Raw genomic sequence first — 22,815 nt, 5'->3', positions numbered from 1 at the left:
TTTTTTCAACATGTATTCTTACAACTATAATTATAATTTTTTTTTTTCGTATATAAGAGATTGTCAAACACTGTCGAGTACAAGAATATTACAATATGACTAATTCTCACATTATATTTAGGGTCATACGTGAGCACACACATTATTGTACTATGATTACTAAAAAAATCCGCCTCCTGTCCGTTGTGGCCAAACTGATACACGGCAAAGAAAAAAAAAACAACAACTATCCTCACCGATGCGAGGTCTTTATTGGGTATACATTAACATGGTAACTCTTCACCCGCGGCAATTCGATATATTGTGTAGTATAAAAAAATAAATATATATATATATATATAAATTATTATGGTTCATTTTTTTTTAATAGGAAGTCGTCCTTATCGGTTAAGTATTAACTTCTGAATCAATTGAGTGTATTGATTTCTACCGGATCGGTGGGGGGCGATAACGATTACAAAAACGGAAACGTACATCACCGGTTTATTATTTTTATCACTTAACAATAATATAGGAATTAATGATATTTCTAATCGCTGCCGATAGGCACCAATCCAGTGGCCGAATTTACTCGATTATTATTATAAAATGGAAATCAAACGTAAACTGTGCGCAACTGCAAATACCGTGTATAAGTTTGCAATCGAAAAGCATGCGTGTAAAATATAGTCCTAATTCGTTAAAAAAACCCTTTTGAGCGAGATTTCGTAAAAATTAAGTGTAGCACCAACGCTGTCGTCGTTTAATTAAAACAAAAAACAATGGTTACAATTAATAAATAAATGCACACGGCGGCTTTATACGTCTTATGCGGCGTACAAAAAGGAGCACATAATAAATATGGCAAAATAAAAAACAACATTATATTATTTTCTCTATATACTTACACATAATAACATGCTAACGAAGAATTTTGTTAAATTTGTTAATAATTTTCAACGTTTTAAATTTTTTTATTCATAAACGTAAATAAATATTTATATATATATATAAACTTTTTAACAAAGAAAAATTGGTAGATTGTGTGTTAACAGAGTCAAAATAATAATTTACATAAAAACCTAAACATAATATTAAGGTTGATTTCGAATAATAATTTACAGACAGGCGAAGATAAAATAAATAAAATAAATAAATAAATAACGAAAATACTTTTACAAAAATATCGTGTCTTTTAAAATATTTCGCCGAGTAAAGAAATCTACCGTTTTCCAATTTATTTTTGTCGGATGAATTTTAATTGTAAATTACTGTACGGGATCTCAAAGGTTTTTACACAAAATTTGTCAACGGAATGCAAAGTCGAGCATACCGTAACGAATGGCGAGAAACTAATGACTTTATACGTATAGGTAAAAAAGCAAATAAATGCCAACAAAATATAACCAAGAAAAATAATCAACGTTTTTTTTTTTTTAAATATAGCGCTAAAAATAATAGCCAGCACGCGGCCCAGTTTTTTTCTTGGCAAAGGAATGTTCTCGTGCACTGTATAATAATTATATGCGTATAAATATTTTAAAAATATTATCATTTTTATTATGACACTATTTTAATCAGGTACTTGAATACGAATTCGATCTGATCAGACCGACGACGCCATTTGGTTTGCTCGAACGACGAGAAGCAAACGCTTTACAACAATATATTAAATTTTAGTAATTGTTTTTATATCACTCTAATTACATTTTTTATTTTGATTCAAATTTTATATTTACTCACGCAAATCACACACAGGCGCTTAACTAACGAAATACTTAAATTATTATAAATGTATCATCTCGTCGAACACAACAACCGACGAAATTCTCCCAAGTCAGCTAAGGGTCAAAATAGTCGTCTACGACGTGTGAAATCTACATCTTGTACATGTCGGGAAACAGATCACAGATAGGTGAAACAATAAAAACATTAACAAAAGTAAAAATAAGACCTACTGCAGTTGTAAATAATATTGTACGCGTAACGACGTCGTGTTGTGGTCGGACGTTGTAGATGTTGAAATCGATAGGTGTACACCAGAGTGTGTAGAACTCCTTTAGAGGTGTGGACGGAGGTGGTTGAATTTATGTGGATACGGCGACCCTGATCTTTCTTCGTATAATTGTTGATTCGAACGAGCAAAGTAAAAATTTAAATTTTTTACTAGTAAAATAAAATTGTGCCCTGTTTTCGTTGTCTTCGACGGTCCCACTGACCGTCACTGTATACTCTGTGATCCAATTTATAAACGTGCGGTTCCTACACAAGTACAATGACAGCACTATAATTATTGTAAGGACTGGTAATGGACTCTCTTTACTCTCTTTCTACCTCTAAGAGGTTGTTCTATGTTTTTTTTTTTTTAATTGTGTATAGTGTTTTAAAAATTGTCTGTACGACGGTGTAAATGATCAAATAAATAATTAAAAACAAAACAGAAAAGAGAAAGAGGAAAATCTGGTTGGTGTCCTTTACACGCGTTTACATGTGTCCGCCGTCACCCGGCTGATATCCCATGTGATGCATGTGCTGAGCAGAGCTTTGATGTTGCTGCTGTTGTTGTTGTTGTTGCTGCTGCTGCTGCTGCTGCTGTTGCTGCTGTTGTTGTTGAGCGAGAAGAGCCGCCATTTTAGTTTCTTTTTTCGTTCGCTGTTTGAGATGCACTTTGGCGTGCCGCTTCTTTTCGTCGCTCCTGGCGAATTTGCGTCCGCACACATCGCACGTAAACGGCTTCTCGCCAGTATGTGTCCTGATGTGCGTTGTCAGGTGGTCGGACCGAGAGAAAGACCGCATGCATATCCGACACTGGAACGGCTTCTGGCCGGTGTGTATGCGTATATGCCTCGTTAGCTCGTCGGATCGAGAGAAACGACGGTCGCAGTGTTCTACCGGACAGGCGTAAGGACGTTCGTGGACGGGCGTTTTACTTGGTCGGTTGGGGTATTTGCGTGGCTTGACGGGCACCAGTTTAAGTGGTAGTGTCGACTGTTGGTAAACTTGCGAGAGAATCTCGTGTCCCTTGCTAGTAGAGGGATTGTATTCGGCCAACTGGACGTTGTAACCGCCCTGTGACACGCTCGATGAACCGGGTGATTGGACGTCTACGTTGACAACGCCTGCGAATTCTTGTTTGGGTATCATCTGTTGTTGCTGCTGCTGCTGCTGCTGCTGTTGCGTTTGCATCTGTTGAGGTTGGCCGTACTCGACGGGCGAATCCAGCCAATGGTATTTGTTCACCGGCGAAGCTTGTTGTTGCATCATTTGCTGACCGCGATTGTTGTGATATATGAGATCTTGGTCGTTTCCGCAGCTGGCATACGTGGGCGGTTGCTGTTTTCCGCCGCATTCTATGCTAAGTCCGAGAAGCTCTACTTGACTTTGTTGAGATCTGTCGTCGTAGTGAGGACTCGAGCCGTGGTATGAGGTTGGCGTGCTCGACGACTGTGGCTGCAGCAGGCTAAATAACGGTGGGAATATGTTTTTGTCAGGGCTAGGCAGAAGCCACGAGGTGTTTAGGTGGTTATTGTTTGAGGAACTGTTTGATGTCGGAGGAGGTACCGACTGCATGGGGCTGTTTGTGGAGAACCTATAACTGATTCTGGATGACATACCAGCAGATTGGTTGTTACCACCGTACATAACGTCCTGTCCGGTATTATCATCCTGATCGGGCTCGCCACCAATAGCTTCGGTTTTCAACTGAAGGGATACCTCTAATTTGTGTTCAACGGCATTGCGGTTGGTTCCATTGTCGTCCGTGTCTTGTAATGAACCTGTGAACGAACAATAAAAAAAAAATCGTTAAGTACTCGACCAACATATTTTTTTAAATAATACGAATTTTTTGCAAAAATATATACTTATTGGTATTCGTTATACGTTTATTTTACTGAAATAATAATAACGTTATCAGTATAAATGAACCAGATAGACAGAATGCCAGAAATATTTTTGATTAACGTTTTATCGGAGTCAATATTTTAATGTAAAAGCATTCTACGGAGATAAATGAAAGGATACAAAAACAATATTTAAAAACGCATACAAATATTGTATGATAACGTTTTAATGACAATCTGAAGAATACATTTTTTTTTACCTAATGTAAACTCTATGTTATCTCGATGTCGGTAGCGGCAACTGGTTTAATGTCCGTTGGTTTGATATCGTTTTTCTGTTTAATTTGGTCGACCCGTTTTTGCGACTGTGCGTTATGTTGCTAGGCACGTATGACCGTTATAATAATTATGTTATTATATCTGTGCGAGTGTACGATTCTGCGAAAACCCAACCGACAAGTGTAAAAGAAGACTTATCTGTTTTTTCACCGCCAGCTGCATTATATTTAATTTAACGTTAAAGAACAATCCGATTGTCGAGATAAATATATATTTTCAAATATATTATTAAGCATAAGAAACAATGAATGCTTATTGTAAATATTTTATGTATAATTGAGAGAGTCCGACTGGGCAACGTGTAAAGGATTGACCGCACGAACAACCAGAATCGTTTTATGCTGTGGGATGACCCGATTTTGTTTATACGCATTTTCGCCTGTTATACATTTTTAGATGTTATTTACACGTCTCCGGAGGTATTCGAAAAATAACGTCTCACCCAGTGGCTACCACATGCCGAGTGTTAGGTAAACTCCTTGAGTTTGAATATGTAAACAAGAAAATAAGAATATTACATTTGGTTATTTTTTTCCCGAGAAACGCTAAGGAAACATTTTTCATAAATGAAATCAACACCTTATACGTCTTGAGATGATCTTTCATTTTTTTAAGTGCTCGTTAACAAAAGTTTATTCGAATGTGGTATGTATTTGTTTGGACCGATCGGAAAAGTAGTTGAATCATACAGCATATAGTTGACGAAATTTGCGAACGACAACTGGTATAATAGTTATATATTGTGTTACAAAAAAAAAAAAAAAAAAATTAATTTTGAGTATTTATAGTTATTTTAGTCTTTTGTTCGAGTAAGACACGGTCCAGCCAAAGTGTGAAACGTTGGCATCGTGCCAATTTCCCAGGGGAGTGTGTTTGAGCCATTTTGTTACCTTCACACATTTTAAATAAATGACATATTATTAATGATAATAAACCACGTCTAGTATGAAATCTAAACTTGATGATAAGAAGTCTTCGCGGTAAATGTTCAACGTGCGAAACAACGAGAAATTTGCAAAATTGAGTTAGTTGTTTGATGAATGTAAATTTTATTGCTGAAGATGAATCAAAGGCGAGTATAGGCAAACGTTTTCACCTTGTGCGGCTCAGCGAATATCGATCGCCGGCGTTTCGGGCCCGGTAACTAACCCTCTGCACCGTTTGCCGTGCAGAGGCATAGGGCTGAGAATAAATTTTATATAGTTGAGGGGCGGGAACGCGTACATAATATTAGGTACAATTTTCCCATTCATGTATACGCACCGACAGGGGGCACCCACTACCACCCCTTGGAAACGCGATTATTGATCAGCAGCCGGGCCGCACGCACACGGTCGGCCGCATCTACAATGCCACGGCCAACCCACCTCCTCAACCCCGTTGAAGGACATTCAACCCTAGATCATGAATGAACAACCTTTGCCGCCTAATACTACATCATTCGAATGGGGCGATAATTTCGACATTTTTTTTTTTGCGGTTTAAATCTTTTTTCTCCGTGTAAATGGGATTGCGGTTAAAAAAAATCCAAAGCTTCCGAAAACAATTTCACTTTTAACTATGATCGATCCACAAACGTCGAGGGACAAAAAACAACCGACCCTAGTCCATTCATTAACGCGCACATAACTCACGAGTTGAATACGCGATGATGAAAACGAAATAAATTTCTTTTAACAGACGACAATAAAATCAATCAGAGTTAATTTATTCTGTGAATTATTTTTTACTTAAATTGTACATTTGATTTTTCACTGATTCTATCTAAATAAGATTTATTCAGAGTTGAAATGAACTTTGTTGGTTTAATAATATTTATATCAAATAAACAGTAGATAATTTACCCGTGAAAATATTTTAACATATTTTCTCCAAGAAATGAGATATTTATTTGTTGACAAAAACTTTATATTTTTTTTCGACGCGAGAATATTAATTATCAGAAGCTCATTTATTTACAATAAATTTTAAGAAAATTGATTAAAAAACATATCGTATAATTTTCAGTGAAAGAGCTCGAAATCGATTGTTTAAAAAATACGGTTTTAGAAGTTCTTTCAAGTACCAAATAGAAGGTTAGGTTACCTGTGATAAGTGGCGGTTCAACGACTGTTGACGGTCCGAAGAACGAGGGTACTTCAGCACTTGTCGTTACTGGGGTGTTGAGATCCGTTCCCGCGTTTCCTTGTGCCGGACTGTGACATGCCGAATTGCCGGTGCCACCGCTGCCTCCTGTTGCTGCGCCTCCTTTGTATGGTTCGAAGCTGAGGACGTTAAAGTGTCCGGCAGCTGCGGCCGCAGCGGCCACAGTGGTAACTGCCGCCGCGGATTCGGCCAGCAGGTAAGAATGGTGGTGATGATGATGATGATGGTGATGATTACCGTGGTGATGAGATCCGACCACGCCGGTTTCCAGAGTGGTACATTCCATAATCATGTTGGCCTCCGGTTGTTGTTGCTGAGCCTGTTGATGATGCTGTTGGGCTGCTGCTGCACCTGCGACACACGCGTCACGCCGGTCACTACTGTTGCTATTACTATTGTTTGTGGCGTTGCAGTCGTTGCGGCGTTCCGCGGCGTAATCAGCGGACGACGCGCGGTCTTTCGGATCAATTATTGGGCCCCGGGGCGGCGATTCCGGCGATTCGACCAGCTCGATGTCGTGGAACGGGTACCAGTCGTCCGGAGGAGGCGACCACGAGCTGGGGGCCAGGGGCACACGAAACACGCACCTGGACAGTGCCAGACCTACGCTGGTAGTCGCTGCGTCTAAACGAAAAATCGATGCGACACTGATCGCGATTGAAGTCCAAGCGCACTTGAACTGTAATTTAAATATTCAAGCCTCGGTTGGATTTTTCGCTACTCGTTTTCGCAAATATACATTTTTCACAAAAAAAAAAAAAATTATAAATATATAAAAATGTCAAATGAAATTTTTAACCGTTATAATTTTTCTTTTATCTAAAACCGATTTCGCGCACTGTCATGAAATTCGTACAGCTCATCGAAAGAGAACATGTGAAGTATTAGGACAACCACTCATTTACGCTCACGCATACGCACGTGATGCTGGCGCCGGTGGACTTGTTGAACTGAAGGCGCGCGCGACGCGTGTAGCTGTGGATACGGTGGTGGCGTATACTGAAAAACGAGCGCACTGCCCACACGGCGCGCGGGTTGTCGTATAGCGTCGTTTTATGAATGAAGACCGTCTCTGTCCCATATATGGACGAACGCGGGGCGCCGTCGGTCAGTGGTGGTGCTGTGGCGGCGGGCAGGAGTGCCCCAACCAATGGCAACGCTCCCGTATCTGTGACGTCAGTGTGACATCACTCGCTGCCGTTGCCGCAGCAGTGCGGACGACCTGCTCATCGCCCCACACCAGTCGATGGTACTCCACCACTCCCACCGTCCGCCGACACCGATACTACTAGTGCACTGCGGCCAAACAGTAGGGATTAGCGTATGCCTCCTACCCTTCTTATTTCAGCCAGAGAACACGCCTAAAGTACAAATTTTTGCCAATCCGAACCCCCCCACGGTAAGACACGATCGAAAACCCTTCCGGCGGTCCAAACCTTGGCGACCGATTTCCATCTCTCGCAATCGCAATGATACTTGTCTTTGTCGACGATCAATTGCGATCTCTAAGTTATGACTAATTCCACATTCATATTTTTATTTGGAAAAAAAAACTGTGCCACAGACAGAGTTGTTTGGGTGGACGAAAGTTGACTACAGTAGTGATTCGAAAGTAAAACCTACGTACAGTTGAATATTGTTTTGATTTTCATTCAGATAACACAACCACTTTTTATGTAAAACTCTATTTATGGTTATGATTATTTTTTTCATTTGGTCTCGTAAAAAGTTCTTTTTGTTGCACAATTAATTTAGTTAATCAAATAATTATTCTTGTTCGTAAGTATGTCGGATTTATTCATGTCCGTTTGTTCAAACGTCAAATGTGGTCGTAGTTTTTAATCGATCTTGCGAGTTTACTAAGCGTCGAGTACATGTCCTTCACCGTTTAGTCGAATCGATTGACGGGGTTGTTATGAAGGTCACGTACTTAAAAGTTAGCCAATTTACACTCAAACAATCTTTTATTAAAAAAACCAACATTTCTGAAAAAAAAATAACCTTTTCCCAGTCGTCCAGTAATATCAAAAGTTATTTCCACAATAAAGGGTAGAAAGGGAAATCGGAAAAAAAGGGTCCGAACTATTTATAATATTGTGACAGAAAAATAACATTGTTTCCCATAGAGTTGAGTAGTTGAAAGAACACTTATACCTGAATATTTAATGGCCATGCTTTAAGATATAGAAAACTTGCTGTTCTATTTTAGTTACATTTTAGTTAATAACCGAATGGAAAAGAAACTTTTCTAAACAATATCAGTCGACTGTCTCTCTGGATTGTTTCCTATTTTAGTTAACAATTTCTTTATTATAAACAAGTGATAAGCCGAAAGACTTTTATATTTCTTTGTGAATGATTATCATATAATAAATAAACTAAAAATATATCACATTAGCACACTTATTTAAAAAATGACCCATTGGCTTTAACGGTTTAGCGCTCAAGATTTTATTAATTATATTAAGTGGTCGTTTGAAATGATGTTGCTTGTAAATTGCCAACAAGAATTAAAAATAAAAAACATTTGTCATACATTTTAATTCGATCGATAAATTAAGCGCTGTCTGAGGATTTTGTTTTATTTAAAAATAAACTTTATCAGTTAATGAGCTATTTCCAGTACATCAAAATACATGTCAAATATGATACCTAAGATACAATTTTTCGTTATAATGTTTTGTAGTAATTGATCATATTTTTATCATATATTTTTTTGTCCTGGCGAACAGTATTTAATAAGTTTAATTTATAGTAATATTAAAATGTCAAAATATTTTCTACATTATTCAATATTGTTAAGTTATTATTATACAAGTCATAGGTTGTGCTTCTAGTCATTAACTTATAACAATATAATATTTTGGGTTCTTTGATAAAACTGTTTATACCAAAGAATATATTGTGACACTTTTTTGACCTAAAATTTGTAAGCTGACAACCACGAGAGAGTTTAGGGTAAAATTATAACTAATCAAAGTAAATGATGTAGTTTTGTTATTTTTGGGGTGTCAATTTTTCAAGTTAATGAATTAATCAATTTCTATGCTATTCGAATTGTCTTGTAGAAGAATATTGATTATTTTTAATCGTCACGAAATTATGTGTTTGAATGAATAAATTTATGAAAACAATACAATATCTTATAAATATTAAATATTATAATGTCTTAATTTTCATTATTTTTTTAACTATAGATTTATAAAAGGATCAGGATGTATTTCTGTAAAATCCTTACGGTATTTAAAATATTATAATTATTTTAATACGAAAAATTTGTTGTTTCGTAAGTCGGATGTAAACAAAGGAAATGAAATAAATAAACTAAAAGCAAACAAAAACAATAATAATCAAACAATGTTCAGTACAAGCTCATACGATTTGGAGTACAACAAAAAACACCGTCCTAATAGTATTACTTCAATTTCACTTGTTTGTACTTTAATAAGTCGTTTATATTAACTCAGCATTGCGCTTACCTTTTCAAAACAAAATTAGCGACCAAAATTATATTGTATGTAGAAGATATATTTATTACTAACATACATAACTTGATATGTGAAACACGTGGAATCCTTCGATAAAGACATAAAATAATTCTTTTTTAATAGTGTGCACTTGTGCCGGAATACCACACTTTGCTCTTTAGTGAATATTTTTTTTTTGTAAAAATAACATTTTTTTATTATTATTTTATAACACTAGTATAATAAAATAATAATAATAAAGCACACGAGCTCGTGTGCTTTGTTATCATTTAAAACACAATATTATTGATTTTGAACCCAGCGAACGTGTTGCTTTTCTTTTTTTTTGCACGAGCGGTGCTGTTTTTTCTATCTTCAAGATAATCAACAATAGCTTTTTTGTTAACGTGGGGTTAACATTTTACTAGAACACACGTGCAATGACATATTTATTACATTGAACGTGGCGTATTAAGCCTTTTACATACTCTCTTTTTAGTTTAGCCTCCGGCGCCGCCATGGCCCCCGATTGATAAATTGTGTTTCAGCGTTTTTTTACTTATCTTTGATATCCTCGTGTATCTATTGTTTTGCATTTGAAGGAAACAACATCAATTATATGAAATGAGCATATCATTTTTAAAAATTATTTTTAGGTCAGACCGACGAACGAATGTATAATAAATAGTGGAACATATGTCGCCGATGGAAATGATCTCTATGTACCTACGCATCAACCTAATGATAATAAAAACATATTTCGGTATTGTTATTGGCATTGTGCATTCATAACGTGTTGTAATTAAGTTTGTTATGTCTGTTGCGAGTTGGGTATATATAATTTTGTTTGATATGTTCGCCCCCGATTCTGCAAAGTGTGTACAAAATTGTTGTGGAATTTGGCCTGCCCACGAAATTACGATTCTAATTTTATTCTGGCCAGTAGCCCAGTCTCGGCTATTTCTAGTGCATGACTAAAAATCTTTTTCAGTTCAAAGCATAATTTTGTACTTTGGTGTTTTGGCTTATTTTTCCTCACGGGAGTCCCATACTCCGTCGTTGTTGCCAAATTATTTTAATAATTTTTCACACCGGAATTAACGTCTTGTAGAAAACACTCGGTTCGTCTTTTCCAGGTACTCGCCGTTAAATGAAAAATCAAACTGAACAGGACTGCGACGCATTTGTTTGATTTTTCAGTAAAAATGAAAGAAAACTTCTCTTGTGGCACATTGAGCTCCTCGCGATCGAACTAATCAATTATTGAGTAATTATTTTTCAATATTATTCAAACGCCTACATTAAAAATGTTCAGGACATATCTCTAGATTTCTATTTCATAATATTCGATCAATCTCTCTGTTGCCATTTCATATATATTACATTACTCAGTATTCGTATTTAATTTATAATTGACCTATGGGCTAAGCCGAACAAGTTAACATTTTCTTTTTATTACTGAAAACTTTATTTTTTAATTTAACTTGATTGCGTGATTACTCGTTATACATCATGTTTATGGATAAATAACAATCTTTAAACAGACATGTAGCCAATCACTGATAGACTCGATCAAGGCTTCGAATTTAGAAACGATAAATATATTTTAGAAACTCAGTTAATGCGTAATTACAAGTGGTTATTTTTTAATTGATTTTGCTAATGTTAGCCAATGCCACCGACTATTATGGCATGTGTAAAAAATATATTTAAATGCTGTTGTGCTTATAATCGTATCAATTTAACATCATAACAAGCCTCCTGGTATACACGAGACGTGGGATAAAAAAAAACATACTAGTTCACATTTTATGTGTACTAATTATTAACATTTTTTGACTATTATTTGGCTCTGATATCTTTGTTTTCAACACTTGGCAGCATTAAAATTTCTCTACTTTGTGTTTCCGTATATTAACGTGGGGCGTCTAAAATATTTCATTTGGATTATCAAATGTTAGGTCTAGAATTGAATCAGTTTCGAAATATGTTCTATTCAGTATTGTGGAGTACATAAAAAACGGAGATTTTACAAATTTTCATTGCACAACCCGTAACTAAAGATTTTTGTGTACTTTAAAGTAATAAAATATCAGAAATAGATTTACAGCAATATTAGAGTACGTTTTTTATTGTTAAGTCGATATAAAAACATGTAGTCTACAGGAAATTGGAAATCATTTTGTGATGCTCCAGATCGCATAAAAAATATATTTAAGTCAACACGTGCCTCGAGGGTCGGTTACAATACTCAAAAACAAAATGTATCTCTTTGAATCTCCGACTTTGGTGGTGTATTTTTTTGTTTTACATTCGGCTGTAAAATATGTCAATTAAAATATTATTGTGAACAGTCAAAAAAAACATATTTGTCGTTTTTAACGTGTGTTTAATTCCTACAGCTACGAAACATGATAAACAAAGCATTTTTGGGCGAGTTGCTGCTCTCTTGGCCAATGCAACTTGAATCTTTCAAGCTAACCCACTACTTTTGCGTGCAATCATTTACAGGGACAGACATTATGTAACTCTTTGCGCAATTACAATAAAAAAACCATGTACTCTCATCCCCCTGCTTATGGTCACTACTGGCCGGTCGATAAGTCACACACAGCACCTCGACACACACCGAGCACATCGCACGCGCTTGCAATAATGTATACCTAAACGACATTAGTACGACGCGAGCCACCTCGGAGGGGTCTACACGAACATATTTTATAGTGGCTTATTATTGGCATTATCTTTTTTTACCGTTTTCTCCTCCCGCATACAAACACATTAAACATAATCGAGAGGCAATAAAATATCGGATTTTATCGGACCCGCAAAATGTGTATAAAATATAGAAATTCCCTCTAGGTGTATCTTTTACATTTGATTGTTTTTTTCCTTTCCATCCGCCACATAATGTGTCTTTTCTGCGCCGCACACGTTCACCGTGAAAACTTATATGCACACGCATATGTGTAAGTAATAATATATGTGAACGCATACGATAATAACTCTTGTGACGCCGCTGCCGTTCGCCGGACTTATCGAGCCAGACAATCGAAGAGTCCCGGGAGCCCGACGGATACCATGTGCTTGTGTAGTATGTGCACTGCACTGCACCGCACAAGCAGCAGATTGTTTGCTTCGAAGAAACTGCTAGCTTAGAGTTTTCTGCGGAAATTTTGTTGACTCCAAAGAACAACCGAAAACAGCTCATTTGTATTTGAGTAGGCCTACTTAAGAAGCCCCCGGAAATGTGTTTGTACCGGAATCATAAAAGCCACGCGTTTGCGGAAGCCTATTTAAATTGCTGTAAATATTGAATTAAACTAATCTACACTTTGTGCTTGGGCACTTACACGTGTGCGAGTACAGTTCATTTTGTTAGCTTACAAAACAAATCATATACGAAAATGAAGTGTGTAAGGATATCAAAACATCATTTAACGAGTAATAATACAAAAGTACCCATGCGTTGGTTCTCTGTCACAGTCCTTTTGATTCTCGTTTGAAACGTAAACACATGACAATATCGTCAGGTGTCATTAGTTTAGAGAAACTAGGCCAATCGGGCTAATATTTATAATTCCAGAATTTATAATTAATTACTAAAAATATGAACTAAATTAAGATTAAACATTATAAAAACTCGCTCAAAAAAAATATATTTATAAATATAAGTGGCATATAATAATTCATTATGTTTTTTGCGAAATGTGTAAAATCGCGTTCTGCTATAATTTAATAAGTGTTACACGACAATCTTTTTTATTGGCTATCTAAATTAATTTTAAGCATTAATGTCTGTAAGTCTAATTGTGACAGCTACTTAATGGGGACATCAATGTTACCCATAAATTATATTGCGTTCGGGTACGAATTTTTTTTTTTTTTTTTGGTAAATTCAGGGTTAACATTATTTCTTGCGCCATAACATTTTGAGGTCAATTGATACATTTTTGAAAATTTGGCAGTTTGCTTTATACAAACGAGTACCCTTCAAAAAAGTTCATATTCAAATGAATAAAGACACGAAAATTTGTTTCTGCTATACTTTGGTTAATAATATTTATATTGTTATATGACGTCAATATCGAAAAAAATATAAAATTTTCTATTTTGGAGTGTCTTATGACGTATATAAAGTACATGTTTAGTGTTTATTTTTTACATATTTTCTTGAATTCGATCTAAATACAAATTTGTAGGAAATAAGGTCAACAAGGTTTCTTTGATCAGAAGTATCCTTTGTTTATTTTTAGATATGTTTTAGTAATTTAATTCAATGTTTGTTGTTCTAATGAAAAAAATGTATAATTTTTAAAGTTTTCATAAATTGGTAACCTGTGTAAATATTTAAAATGGGATCATTCGATTTCGTGGGCGCAACGACCTCCATATTCTCTAAAAATATTCATTTTAAAACTTATTAATAACATAGTACTGTAACACGATGTGTATAAAAAAGCTTAATTTTTCAGTCTGTTGAAATTTTAAATTGTTTAGTTCCTTTAGTTTTTTTTGTATAAGTTCATCAATCTGTTTGCCAAGTAGTTTTTTCTAAATTATAGGTTCTCTTATATTTTATTTAATAACACCTTGACCTTTGTACCAGTTATTACATTTCAGAAAACTGAACATATATCAACTAATGCACCCTGTTTTGTACTAAAATAAATTACTTATGAAATCTTATTATGAATTATTGTGATTAATCGTCGGTTATTTTTATAAATGGTACAGCCAATTCAGAGCTGTCGATCACTCGGTTCCATTTATAAATTACAGGACTATAAATAGTTATCTGAACATATGTAAGTTTAGAACAGAATTTTTGTCTAAATAAATATACATTCGATAAAAATTGAATGACATCATCCAGCTGGTATAACAATCATTTTTTTTTTTTTTTTTAAGAATAAAAACATACATTATTATTAATTACACTTCAATAATTGAATATGTCTACGATATTATTATTGTTATCGTAGTGTCGGTAACGAACGAACGAAAGGTCCCTTTTAGTTAATATGATAGCAAATGAATTTTACATTATTTAATAGTATTGTTTTAGTGAAACCAATGCCTACATTGTATTGTTAACAAATAGACCGTGTAAATATAAAAATTATAAAAAAAAAAAAGTACATAAAACCGTAACGATCGACAAAATACGTATTTCCTCAATTCCATTTGCGTTTGTAAAGGTTCATTGAAAACGAGTCAAACATATCCAACGTGACGTATACTCGAAGTACGTTGAAATAAATCTAAAAATTTGAAAACAAGTTTTTCATACTAATATGAAAATTGTACAAACTCACTGAGTGACAACAAAACGAGAACAGATTAGTTTCAGCTGATCTTATGTGACGATATGTTTTCAATGAAATTGCTGATAAATTTTTTTTTTTGACTTTTCAACGACAGGGTTAATCTAGAATGTAATGGATATCAATCCTAATTTAGTTGAAAATGATCCAAATCTATTATTGAAATGCACGTTAATTGGACTATTTAAAATTTTTATCAGATAGTTAAATTCAATCGACTATGAGGTAACAAAAAAAAAGTAATTACGCTAATTTTGAACTGATACTAATACTAATATTTCGAGAGCCTACTTTTAAATAAGCAACATGCTAGTAATTTTTAAGTTGGAAATGTATAATTTTATCTCATAAAAAATTTATGAACAAAAAAGTAGGACATGGTTTAATTTTTATGGAATACACGCAAAACACCACAGCAATAAATTAAAGAGTTGGAATTTTTTGAATAAATATTACATTTGAGACTTAAATAAGAATTAAGAATTAATTTTCATAAAAGTGTGTTATTAAGGATTGTGTAAAATACATTTTTATGTCGACAATTTTCTATAAAACCGAAGCGAAATTTCTATAGAATAATAAATGTAATAAAAATTTGTATAACTCTTATAATAGTAAATTTGTTTATGATGTCGTATTTGTAGTAGCGCAAATAAAACTATCCTTAATTACTTTTCGATACTTTTTCAACTGATCTGTGTAACCTACAAAATTTGTCGCTAGTTATTTATAACCCTTTTTTAATGGGCTTGTTTAGCGTCATAAAATTCCCAAAGGCACAGACGTACAACGCGGACAATTCTATGTAATGACGTTATGTGTCTAACTTGTGGCGAAGGGGTGTGTTTGTACCAAAGAAAAAATTCATTCATGATAAAGCAATGAGATAAAAAATATAACGTCTACTGGGAGTCTATCGATTTAGGTGGCTCTTTAAACAAATATTACTAAATGCGGACTAGTTTGTTTTTTCACTAGTTTTCTGAACAAAAAGTACAATGTACGAACCATTAACCGATCGTAATTAATCTCCAAGAGTTTTCTTTAAAATTGATGAATTCATAGGTTATTGTGTTATCTCGCCCGTACATGCGCATCGATCGACCGGCTCAGCAAATATACGTGAATGGACTCTGACGTCACTGGCGCGTGCCGTTTAAAAACCCGGGCCGGCGACGGCATTGGCAGCAGTATAGGTAATTTGTGAACACACAATTCCTCTCCTCAGAAACCGTACACCCCTTTTGAAAAGGGTCTACGAACCCTACCGGGCAATCGCGTTTTAACTACACCGTTCTGTGGCCAAGGTCGACAAAGGTCAGGCGCGTGGATCGAGTCATGGCAGATTTTCACTCTAATGGTTTTCCTTGTCGTATCATATTTTTTCTACCGTGGTAATATTAAAACACTATTATTTTTATGAAGAAATATACACAAGAACAGTCCGTAGCTACCGTTATCATTGTTATATACAACTGCAATATTCTAAAATACACGTGAACGTACGATTTTTTTCCTGTACTGGTATTATTTTATACAAGACACACGTGTTGTTCTTTAAAAAAACTTCAACAATGACGCGTTGATAAAAATATATTCTTAACAACATGATAGACACGTTCCAGTTAGACGTATTGTATTCGCTACACAGACTTTTGCTGAGGGTTCGAATCCCTTTATGACTCTCTTATTCATATAACATACGAACTATATCATTTAAAAATAAAATTATTCTGCCAATTATCTTTTAGTAGTTAATTTTTTTTTTTTTTTTTTTTATCGACACACGTAGAAGATATTACAAATCTAATAATTATTCTTGGTATAAAAAGTAATAAAAAAAAAAAAAAAAAACGAACCGTAAAAAAATCTCTACCGACATAGTTATCTTTGACAAATAATAATAAAATGCTGTATGATAGTATAGTAGATTTCAGGAGATGGTGACGATGGTATACTTAGCGATAATTCACTTGACTTTCAAAATAAAATTCATGTACTAAAATACATTTTTTGATAGGAAAATAATTTTATTCTAAATATAAATAAATAATTAATAAATTATTTTATATATGTTCAAGTAATGGACTATTACAAATCAACTATCATAATAATCTTTATTATTCGTAAGCTGTACAAATAAATCAATTTAGTATATATGTATTATTATTTTTATATTTAACAACATAAGAAACACAACCTTCATGAATAAACTATAAGCTATGCTCGTAGCTGTCTAATTTACAAAAAAAACTTTGTAACATTAATAATAATTTTATAACATCATTTCATTCAAGTTGACGACGAATCTTTTATTTATTTGTTCTGTTTAAAATTAATTTTCAGCTATTCAATTTTTCGTTAAATTACTTAAATTTGATTAATATGTATACAAGTTATTAAAATTAAAAAATTCAATGATAAAAATACATAAATGACAATGGAAAAGTACTCGTTTTACTTATTTTTCCCAATTGACGTTTAGTTCTTAATTAATTCTTTAACTATCCGAATAATTTCCAACAGGCTACATATTTTAACTACGTCTTAAAAATAAAGATTTAGAGATATATAAAAAAACGTTTACTTAACCCAATAAGGCAACACAAAGTTTTGAAAATAAATCAAAGCTTGAATTATGCATATAAAATTTATGACACTTCTTTTTAAGGTATTTTGACGTTAAAAGTTGTATGAGTTCAGCGTTTGGCATACGAACACGTTTCAACCGGATCATAAATGATTTTAATTATCCGCAACACACCGGATTCTAAATTGAGTTTATAAACCGATTATTACAGTGTTCACCTGTTATTACAGTGTCGCCCACTCGGGACACCTTAGGTTTACAGGCCCTCCGCGATCGGGCGCGTACACTGCCATATAAAGATATACATGGCCATACCTGTTTTCCTTTCTTTCTTTTATGCGCGTATAAAAATGTTTTTAGAAAACAGCGTTGTATTATAAACCTTATCAAGGGCCTCAAAAATTAAAAAAAAAACCGCAGGGTGTATACTTTCAATAAAAATAATAGTATACGTTGCCAATAAATAATTATATACTTCGAATGAAGTATGCAATTTATATACTATTATTTTCAATTTGTTTTAAATAAATTTATTCTCAAACTACTTATGTCGAGGGACAAAACTTACGGACGGTGTACTTGTGTCAGAAGGACGCGAGCAGATACAGCGGATAGTATTGAACGCGTGTGGGCTGAAGACATGCTCCTGTACATTAAATAAGATAAATTGTGTTGCAAAATATATCATCCTAGTTGATCAAAAATTGATTAATTTTGGGTAAAAATATTCGGGTCCAACAAATCTAATCAATAGATTAGCCCTATACGGTCCCTATTAAGCGAACACGAATTTTTTTCACTCGACGAGTGTTACTAGACGTTTCTCAGTTTAGAAAGTGACTTGAGATATGGAAAAGTGTAATATGGGAAAATAGCACTTTTGAGTTTTCGTTTGGGACACGTGAAGTCGTTTCCAATTGTTAAGTATGGGAATAGTTTCCACATTTCTTTGTATTTTTAATAATAGTCGGGACAAATCCGTGCGGTGGATGACGTGAACGGGAAAAGAACAACGTGAGTACACCCTCTAGCGTTTTCTTCTAAACTATTTACAAACCGAAGTACGTACGTACACACTGATGCCATAATCAATTATAAAATACTAGTAACAGTAATTATGTTTCGCTGGCACACACATGTTGCACGCTCGGCCGTTCGACCAGGAGAAACCCCAGAGGGCTTAAACGTCGTGTATGTGTGTATTAGAAAAACAAAAAGGTACCGTAATCCGGCGATTTTATCTGTGTTGTGGTCTTTAGTAAAGAGTTTGTGTATACGAAAATTACTTTCAATCAGCAGTGCACCTCAGACTCACGGGATAATCGCACCGCCCATGAAGATTGAATTACAATAATGTTATGACTGGTTCTTCATTAATGTTATCATCGTCGGTCGCAGTGTGTAAATTAATTTGGTAGTGTTTTTATTGTAATGACTTACTCTGGTTGGGACCAAAACGTTATAAAAAAAAGTTCTAGTGTTTACACGGAGTACATGTCCCTAAAGCGTACGATTGTAATGGAATTGCAAGTGATGGAAATGTTAGGGGAACTACAACGTGCAGTCGGAATTACTACTGTCGTGTTTCATTCATTTCAGCTGTGTCCACATGACCTCAAATTCGGATCGGAATTAATCAACGAATTTTAACACAATGCTGTAAAATAGTTTCACTTTAATGGTTACGGCGACCGGTATCTATACACCACTGACAATTATTCAAAGGTCTAAAAGTCGTTGGCGTTGGCTGGCAAAGGTTTCGGCGTGTAATTAATTTGTCGATAATGACGACACGGCCGTTTGTTCGATTTAAAAGCGGCAGCGATAAATAAACGGCATTTGGGACACGAGCCGCAGCGTTTTTGGCATTCTTCGGATTCGCGTCGACAGCGGGAAAGGCACTCGCGGTAATCCGAATGCGGCGGGCAAAGGGACGTTTTGTGGGATGCGGGCGGGCGCGGGTCAGACATAGACATACCTGTTGATGGTCCACCGCCGTCCAGCCAATCACCAAACAACCAATCGTCCGCAGTGTCCCTGCAACCGGTGCCGGTGGTTTGTTGCTGTAGTCTCTGCAGGGCTCCGCTAGTGATGGTGGACGTGGGCGGCGGAGGCAGACGCTCTCCTTCCGTCCGACGTCCTTCCGCGCGCAGCCTCCCCTCTTGTTCGTCCGGCCGAGTCGCCGGCCCGTCCCGTTGACGTGTCCGGTGCCGCAGGGATTTACCGCGCACACCGTCCCGTTCACCGTCGTCTTCGCCACCAACCACTACGCCAGTCTTTCTCATATCCCGAGCACAGCAGTTGTCGCCAAAGCCGCCGATAAAGTACAACGGCCGCCGCCGGTGCCATGTTTAATAATGCGCATGGACCGACATCCGTTTGTACTACCGGGCCAACGAACGACTGTGGCGGCAACGGAAGAAACACTAAAAAAATAAAACGAGCGGCGGACGAACGAACATAAAAAAATTGGAATCGTACACACGAACGGACGGTAACGACGAATTCGTTGTCGTCGCGTCGGTTACGGTGTAGAACGCGCGACGCACCTATACGTTCTGATCGGCGTTTGAAGGGTGCCGGCGACTTTTTTACTACACACAAACAAACCAAAACACACGCACTCGCTGGCATTACAACGATGACGAGTTCCGCAGAGTCGCTGTGCGGTGGCGTCGTCGTCTCCGTAGGCGGCGGACCCAAGGCGACTCCGTATACGACGAAACGCCTCAGCCGTCGCAGATCCGAACGTTGGTCGGCTAAAAAAGTGTATTTTCGAGAGGATAATGGCTCAGGTCGCTGCTTGCGTGTTGGCCGTGACGTCACCGTACGCCGTGACGTCGCTGCAGCGTTTTGACGCTGTGCGTCTAGTCTTATGACCGCGTAGTATTTACATAGTCTCTTGGTGTTGATATTATTTTTTTAGACCTCTCATGTGAAGCTGAAGTGTTTTTTACTGTGTGTGACATTACAAATGCTGGGTTTCTTTTGTATAAATATTGTCGATCAATGCGTCACGAGAATCGAATTATAACAAATTCACGATACCAACATGTACATTAAAAAAAAAAGATTCAATTTTTTTGCTCGCAAAATTATTATTTAAAAAAAAATAGTTTTAAGAATAAGTGTAATAATAAATATAGTGTAAATAAGTTTGAAATAGAAGAAAATTGTTATGATCATAATATTTATAATAGTATTATAGATATCTATCTTTCTTATGGTATACAAATAAAAGGTTATTTTTCAATTTACAATCATTAACTTATGTAAAGAATAGGTTCAAAAATTGTAATGTTATTGTAAAAATAATTTTTTTGTCATATTCCGAAAAATGATTTCTCTACTTTTTTAACTTACATTCATAAATCTGTAAGAGTTTTTGCCGCCAACATTAAATTTATTTATTTCTCTCTCTCCTAAGCAATTTCCTTCATCTCTTGTACTTTCATTGCTTCAAAATCCTGTCATATTGCGTCAAACTTTTTTAATTCCGAAAAAAAACTGTATGCTTTAAATTTATTTTAAATTAAACGAATGCGACAAAAATTATATCTGTGAAAATATTCAAGTCTATTAGATTTAAAAAAAAAATAGTAAAATTTAATGAATATGCAATTAATATGATAGAGTGATCAAAGTTGGGTAATATACAACATTTTTCAGAAATTATTGAGGACTTGAAATTATTGTAATGAGAAATATTATGCGCTTAAAAAATTAATTTGTAATTCAATATTTTTTTTTACATTATCTGTATAACAAACTAAAATGTGATATGTTTGTCAATAATCAACAGCTGTTAATATTTTTTTATCATTAAATTTAATTATCATTGAATGCAGACGTTGTAACAGCTATCTTTACTCTAGTAACTAGTATAATGTTTTTTGGTATTCATGATGAGCACGTGATTGATGGCACATGTCGAAAAAATAAAGTTCAAATCGCACAAAAATTATTCTAATAAGTTGTCGGAAGTTAAACTATTTTGAGTTATAAGTTTTCACTATCTAAAAAATTTTTTGATATTATATTATTATGTTCATAAGCTGTGAAATTTGAAATTGATTTTTTTTTACTAACGTTTAGGATTTTTAAGAAACATGTTGAAAAAAACCTGTGTAAAACTTATGTAAACAGTTTAAAATTTTTAAAATGTCTCATAAGTCCAACGCAAATTTTGAAATTTTCGATGTTTTAAGTATAAATAACCTGTCAACGATTATGTTATAAAAGTTATTTATTTCAAAAATATATCCTATTGTTAGTTAATTTATTAATATTTTTAATGATGAATAGAACTCTTATGTCAATTACATAAATTTCTAGCTTACTAAATTAAAAGGCCTCTCTAAAGTACAAATATGGTGGCGGAGAGGTGAAAAAATAATTTTTTTAAAACGTATGTTTTTAATAAAATTATGTCTAAAAATTGAATAAACAAATTCAGCATGGCATAATTTAATTTTCAATTATAAACTATCATTAGTTAGTTGATTGCAAACATCTGCCTACGTGTTTTAGTTTTGAAGTATTTTTAGCTGTATAAGAAACTAGAAAAAATTACTGAATGTGACTATTCGAGGAGTTTTACTCGTTTTAACTTTTTGTAAAAACTTTTTTCATTAAGTTATATAGATACAATAATTGTACATGATAACTGAACTTGTAAAAATATTCATTTTCGCCATACAATTTTTTTACAATTCAGTAAAAAGTTTTAACATAAGGAAATTATATTTCAATTAAAAGTTTCTTTGTTTTCGAATTCGATATAAAAAAAAAACGGTTTTATGAATGAACGTAAATGTTTTTGTAAAATACATTTTTACGTGGGTGTTGGTGTAAAGGTAGTGAGCAATTTAACTAGGAGCCTACTGAGATACTTTAAGGCTTCATATTATTGCTACGTTTGACTAAATAAAAAACACGTGTTTGTGAATACGAGAACTTCGTACAAATAGTAAATTGTCAAAGGAAAATTGTTATTATTTTGTAGTATCACGTTGTTTGAATTATATAATTTGATATAAAATTGTTGTTTATAAAAAAAAATTAAAAACAAACCAATTTTCCTTGCTATAATAATGTTTACATGATTATAATAATTAATTGTTCGA

General features: G+C 34.6%; 1 protein-coding gene across 2 annotated transcripts in view; it reads right to left on the bottom strand.

The window, feature by feature from the left end:
- The window catches only part of LOC126908415 (kelch-like protein diablo), a 41,916-nt gene extending 21,609 nt beyond the window's left edge, over positions 1-20,307 (bottom strand). Inside the window, exons 1-3 of one of the 2 annotated variants that reach the window (XM_050690456.1) lie at positions 19,668-20,307; positions 6,246-6,656; positions 2,324-3,755 (exon numbers count right to left, since the gene is read on the bottom strand). In XM_050690456.1, coding sequence (XP_050546413.1) covers positions 2,464-3,755; positions 6,246-6,656; positions 19,668-19,974 — 2,010 coding nt within the window. In that variant the 5' untranslated portion in view covers positions 19,975-20,307 and the 3' untranslated portion in view covers positions 2,324-2,463. Of the gene's footprint in view, positions 1-2,323; positions 3,756-6,245; positions 6,657-19,667 lie in introns of those variants that run through there. The other variant, XM_050690455.1, reaches the window with a different exon arrangement.
- Between the last annotated feature and the right edge of the window lie 2,508 nt (positions 20,308-22,815).

This window comes from Daktulosphaira vitifoliae, unplaced genomic scaffold, assembly GCF_025091365.1.
Source record: "Daktulosphaira vitifoliae isolate Bord-2020 unplaced genomic scaffold, ASM2509136v1 Scaffold_5, whole genome shotgun sequence".
Lineage (NCBI taxonomy): Eukaryota > Metazoa > Arthropoda > Insecta > Hemiptera > Phylloxeridae > Daktulosphaira > Daktulosphaira vitifoliae.
This window is presented reverse-complemented; position numbering and strand designations above follow the sequence as displayed.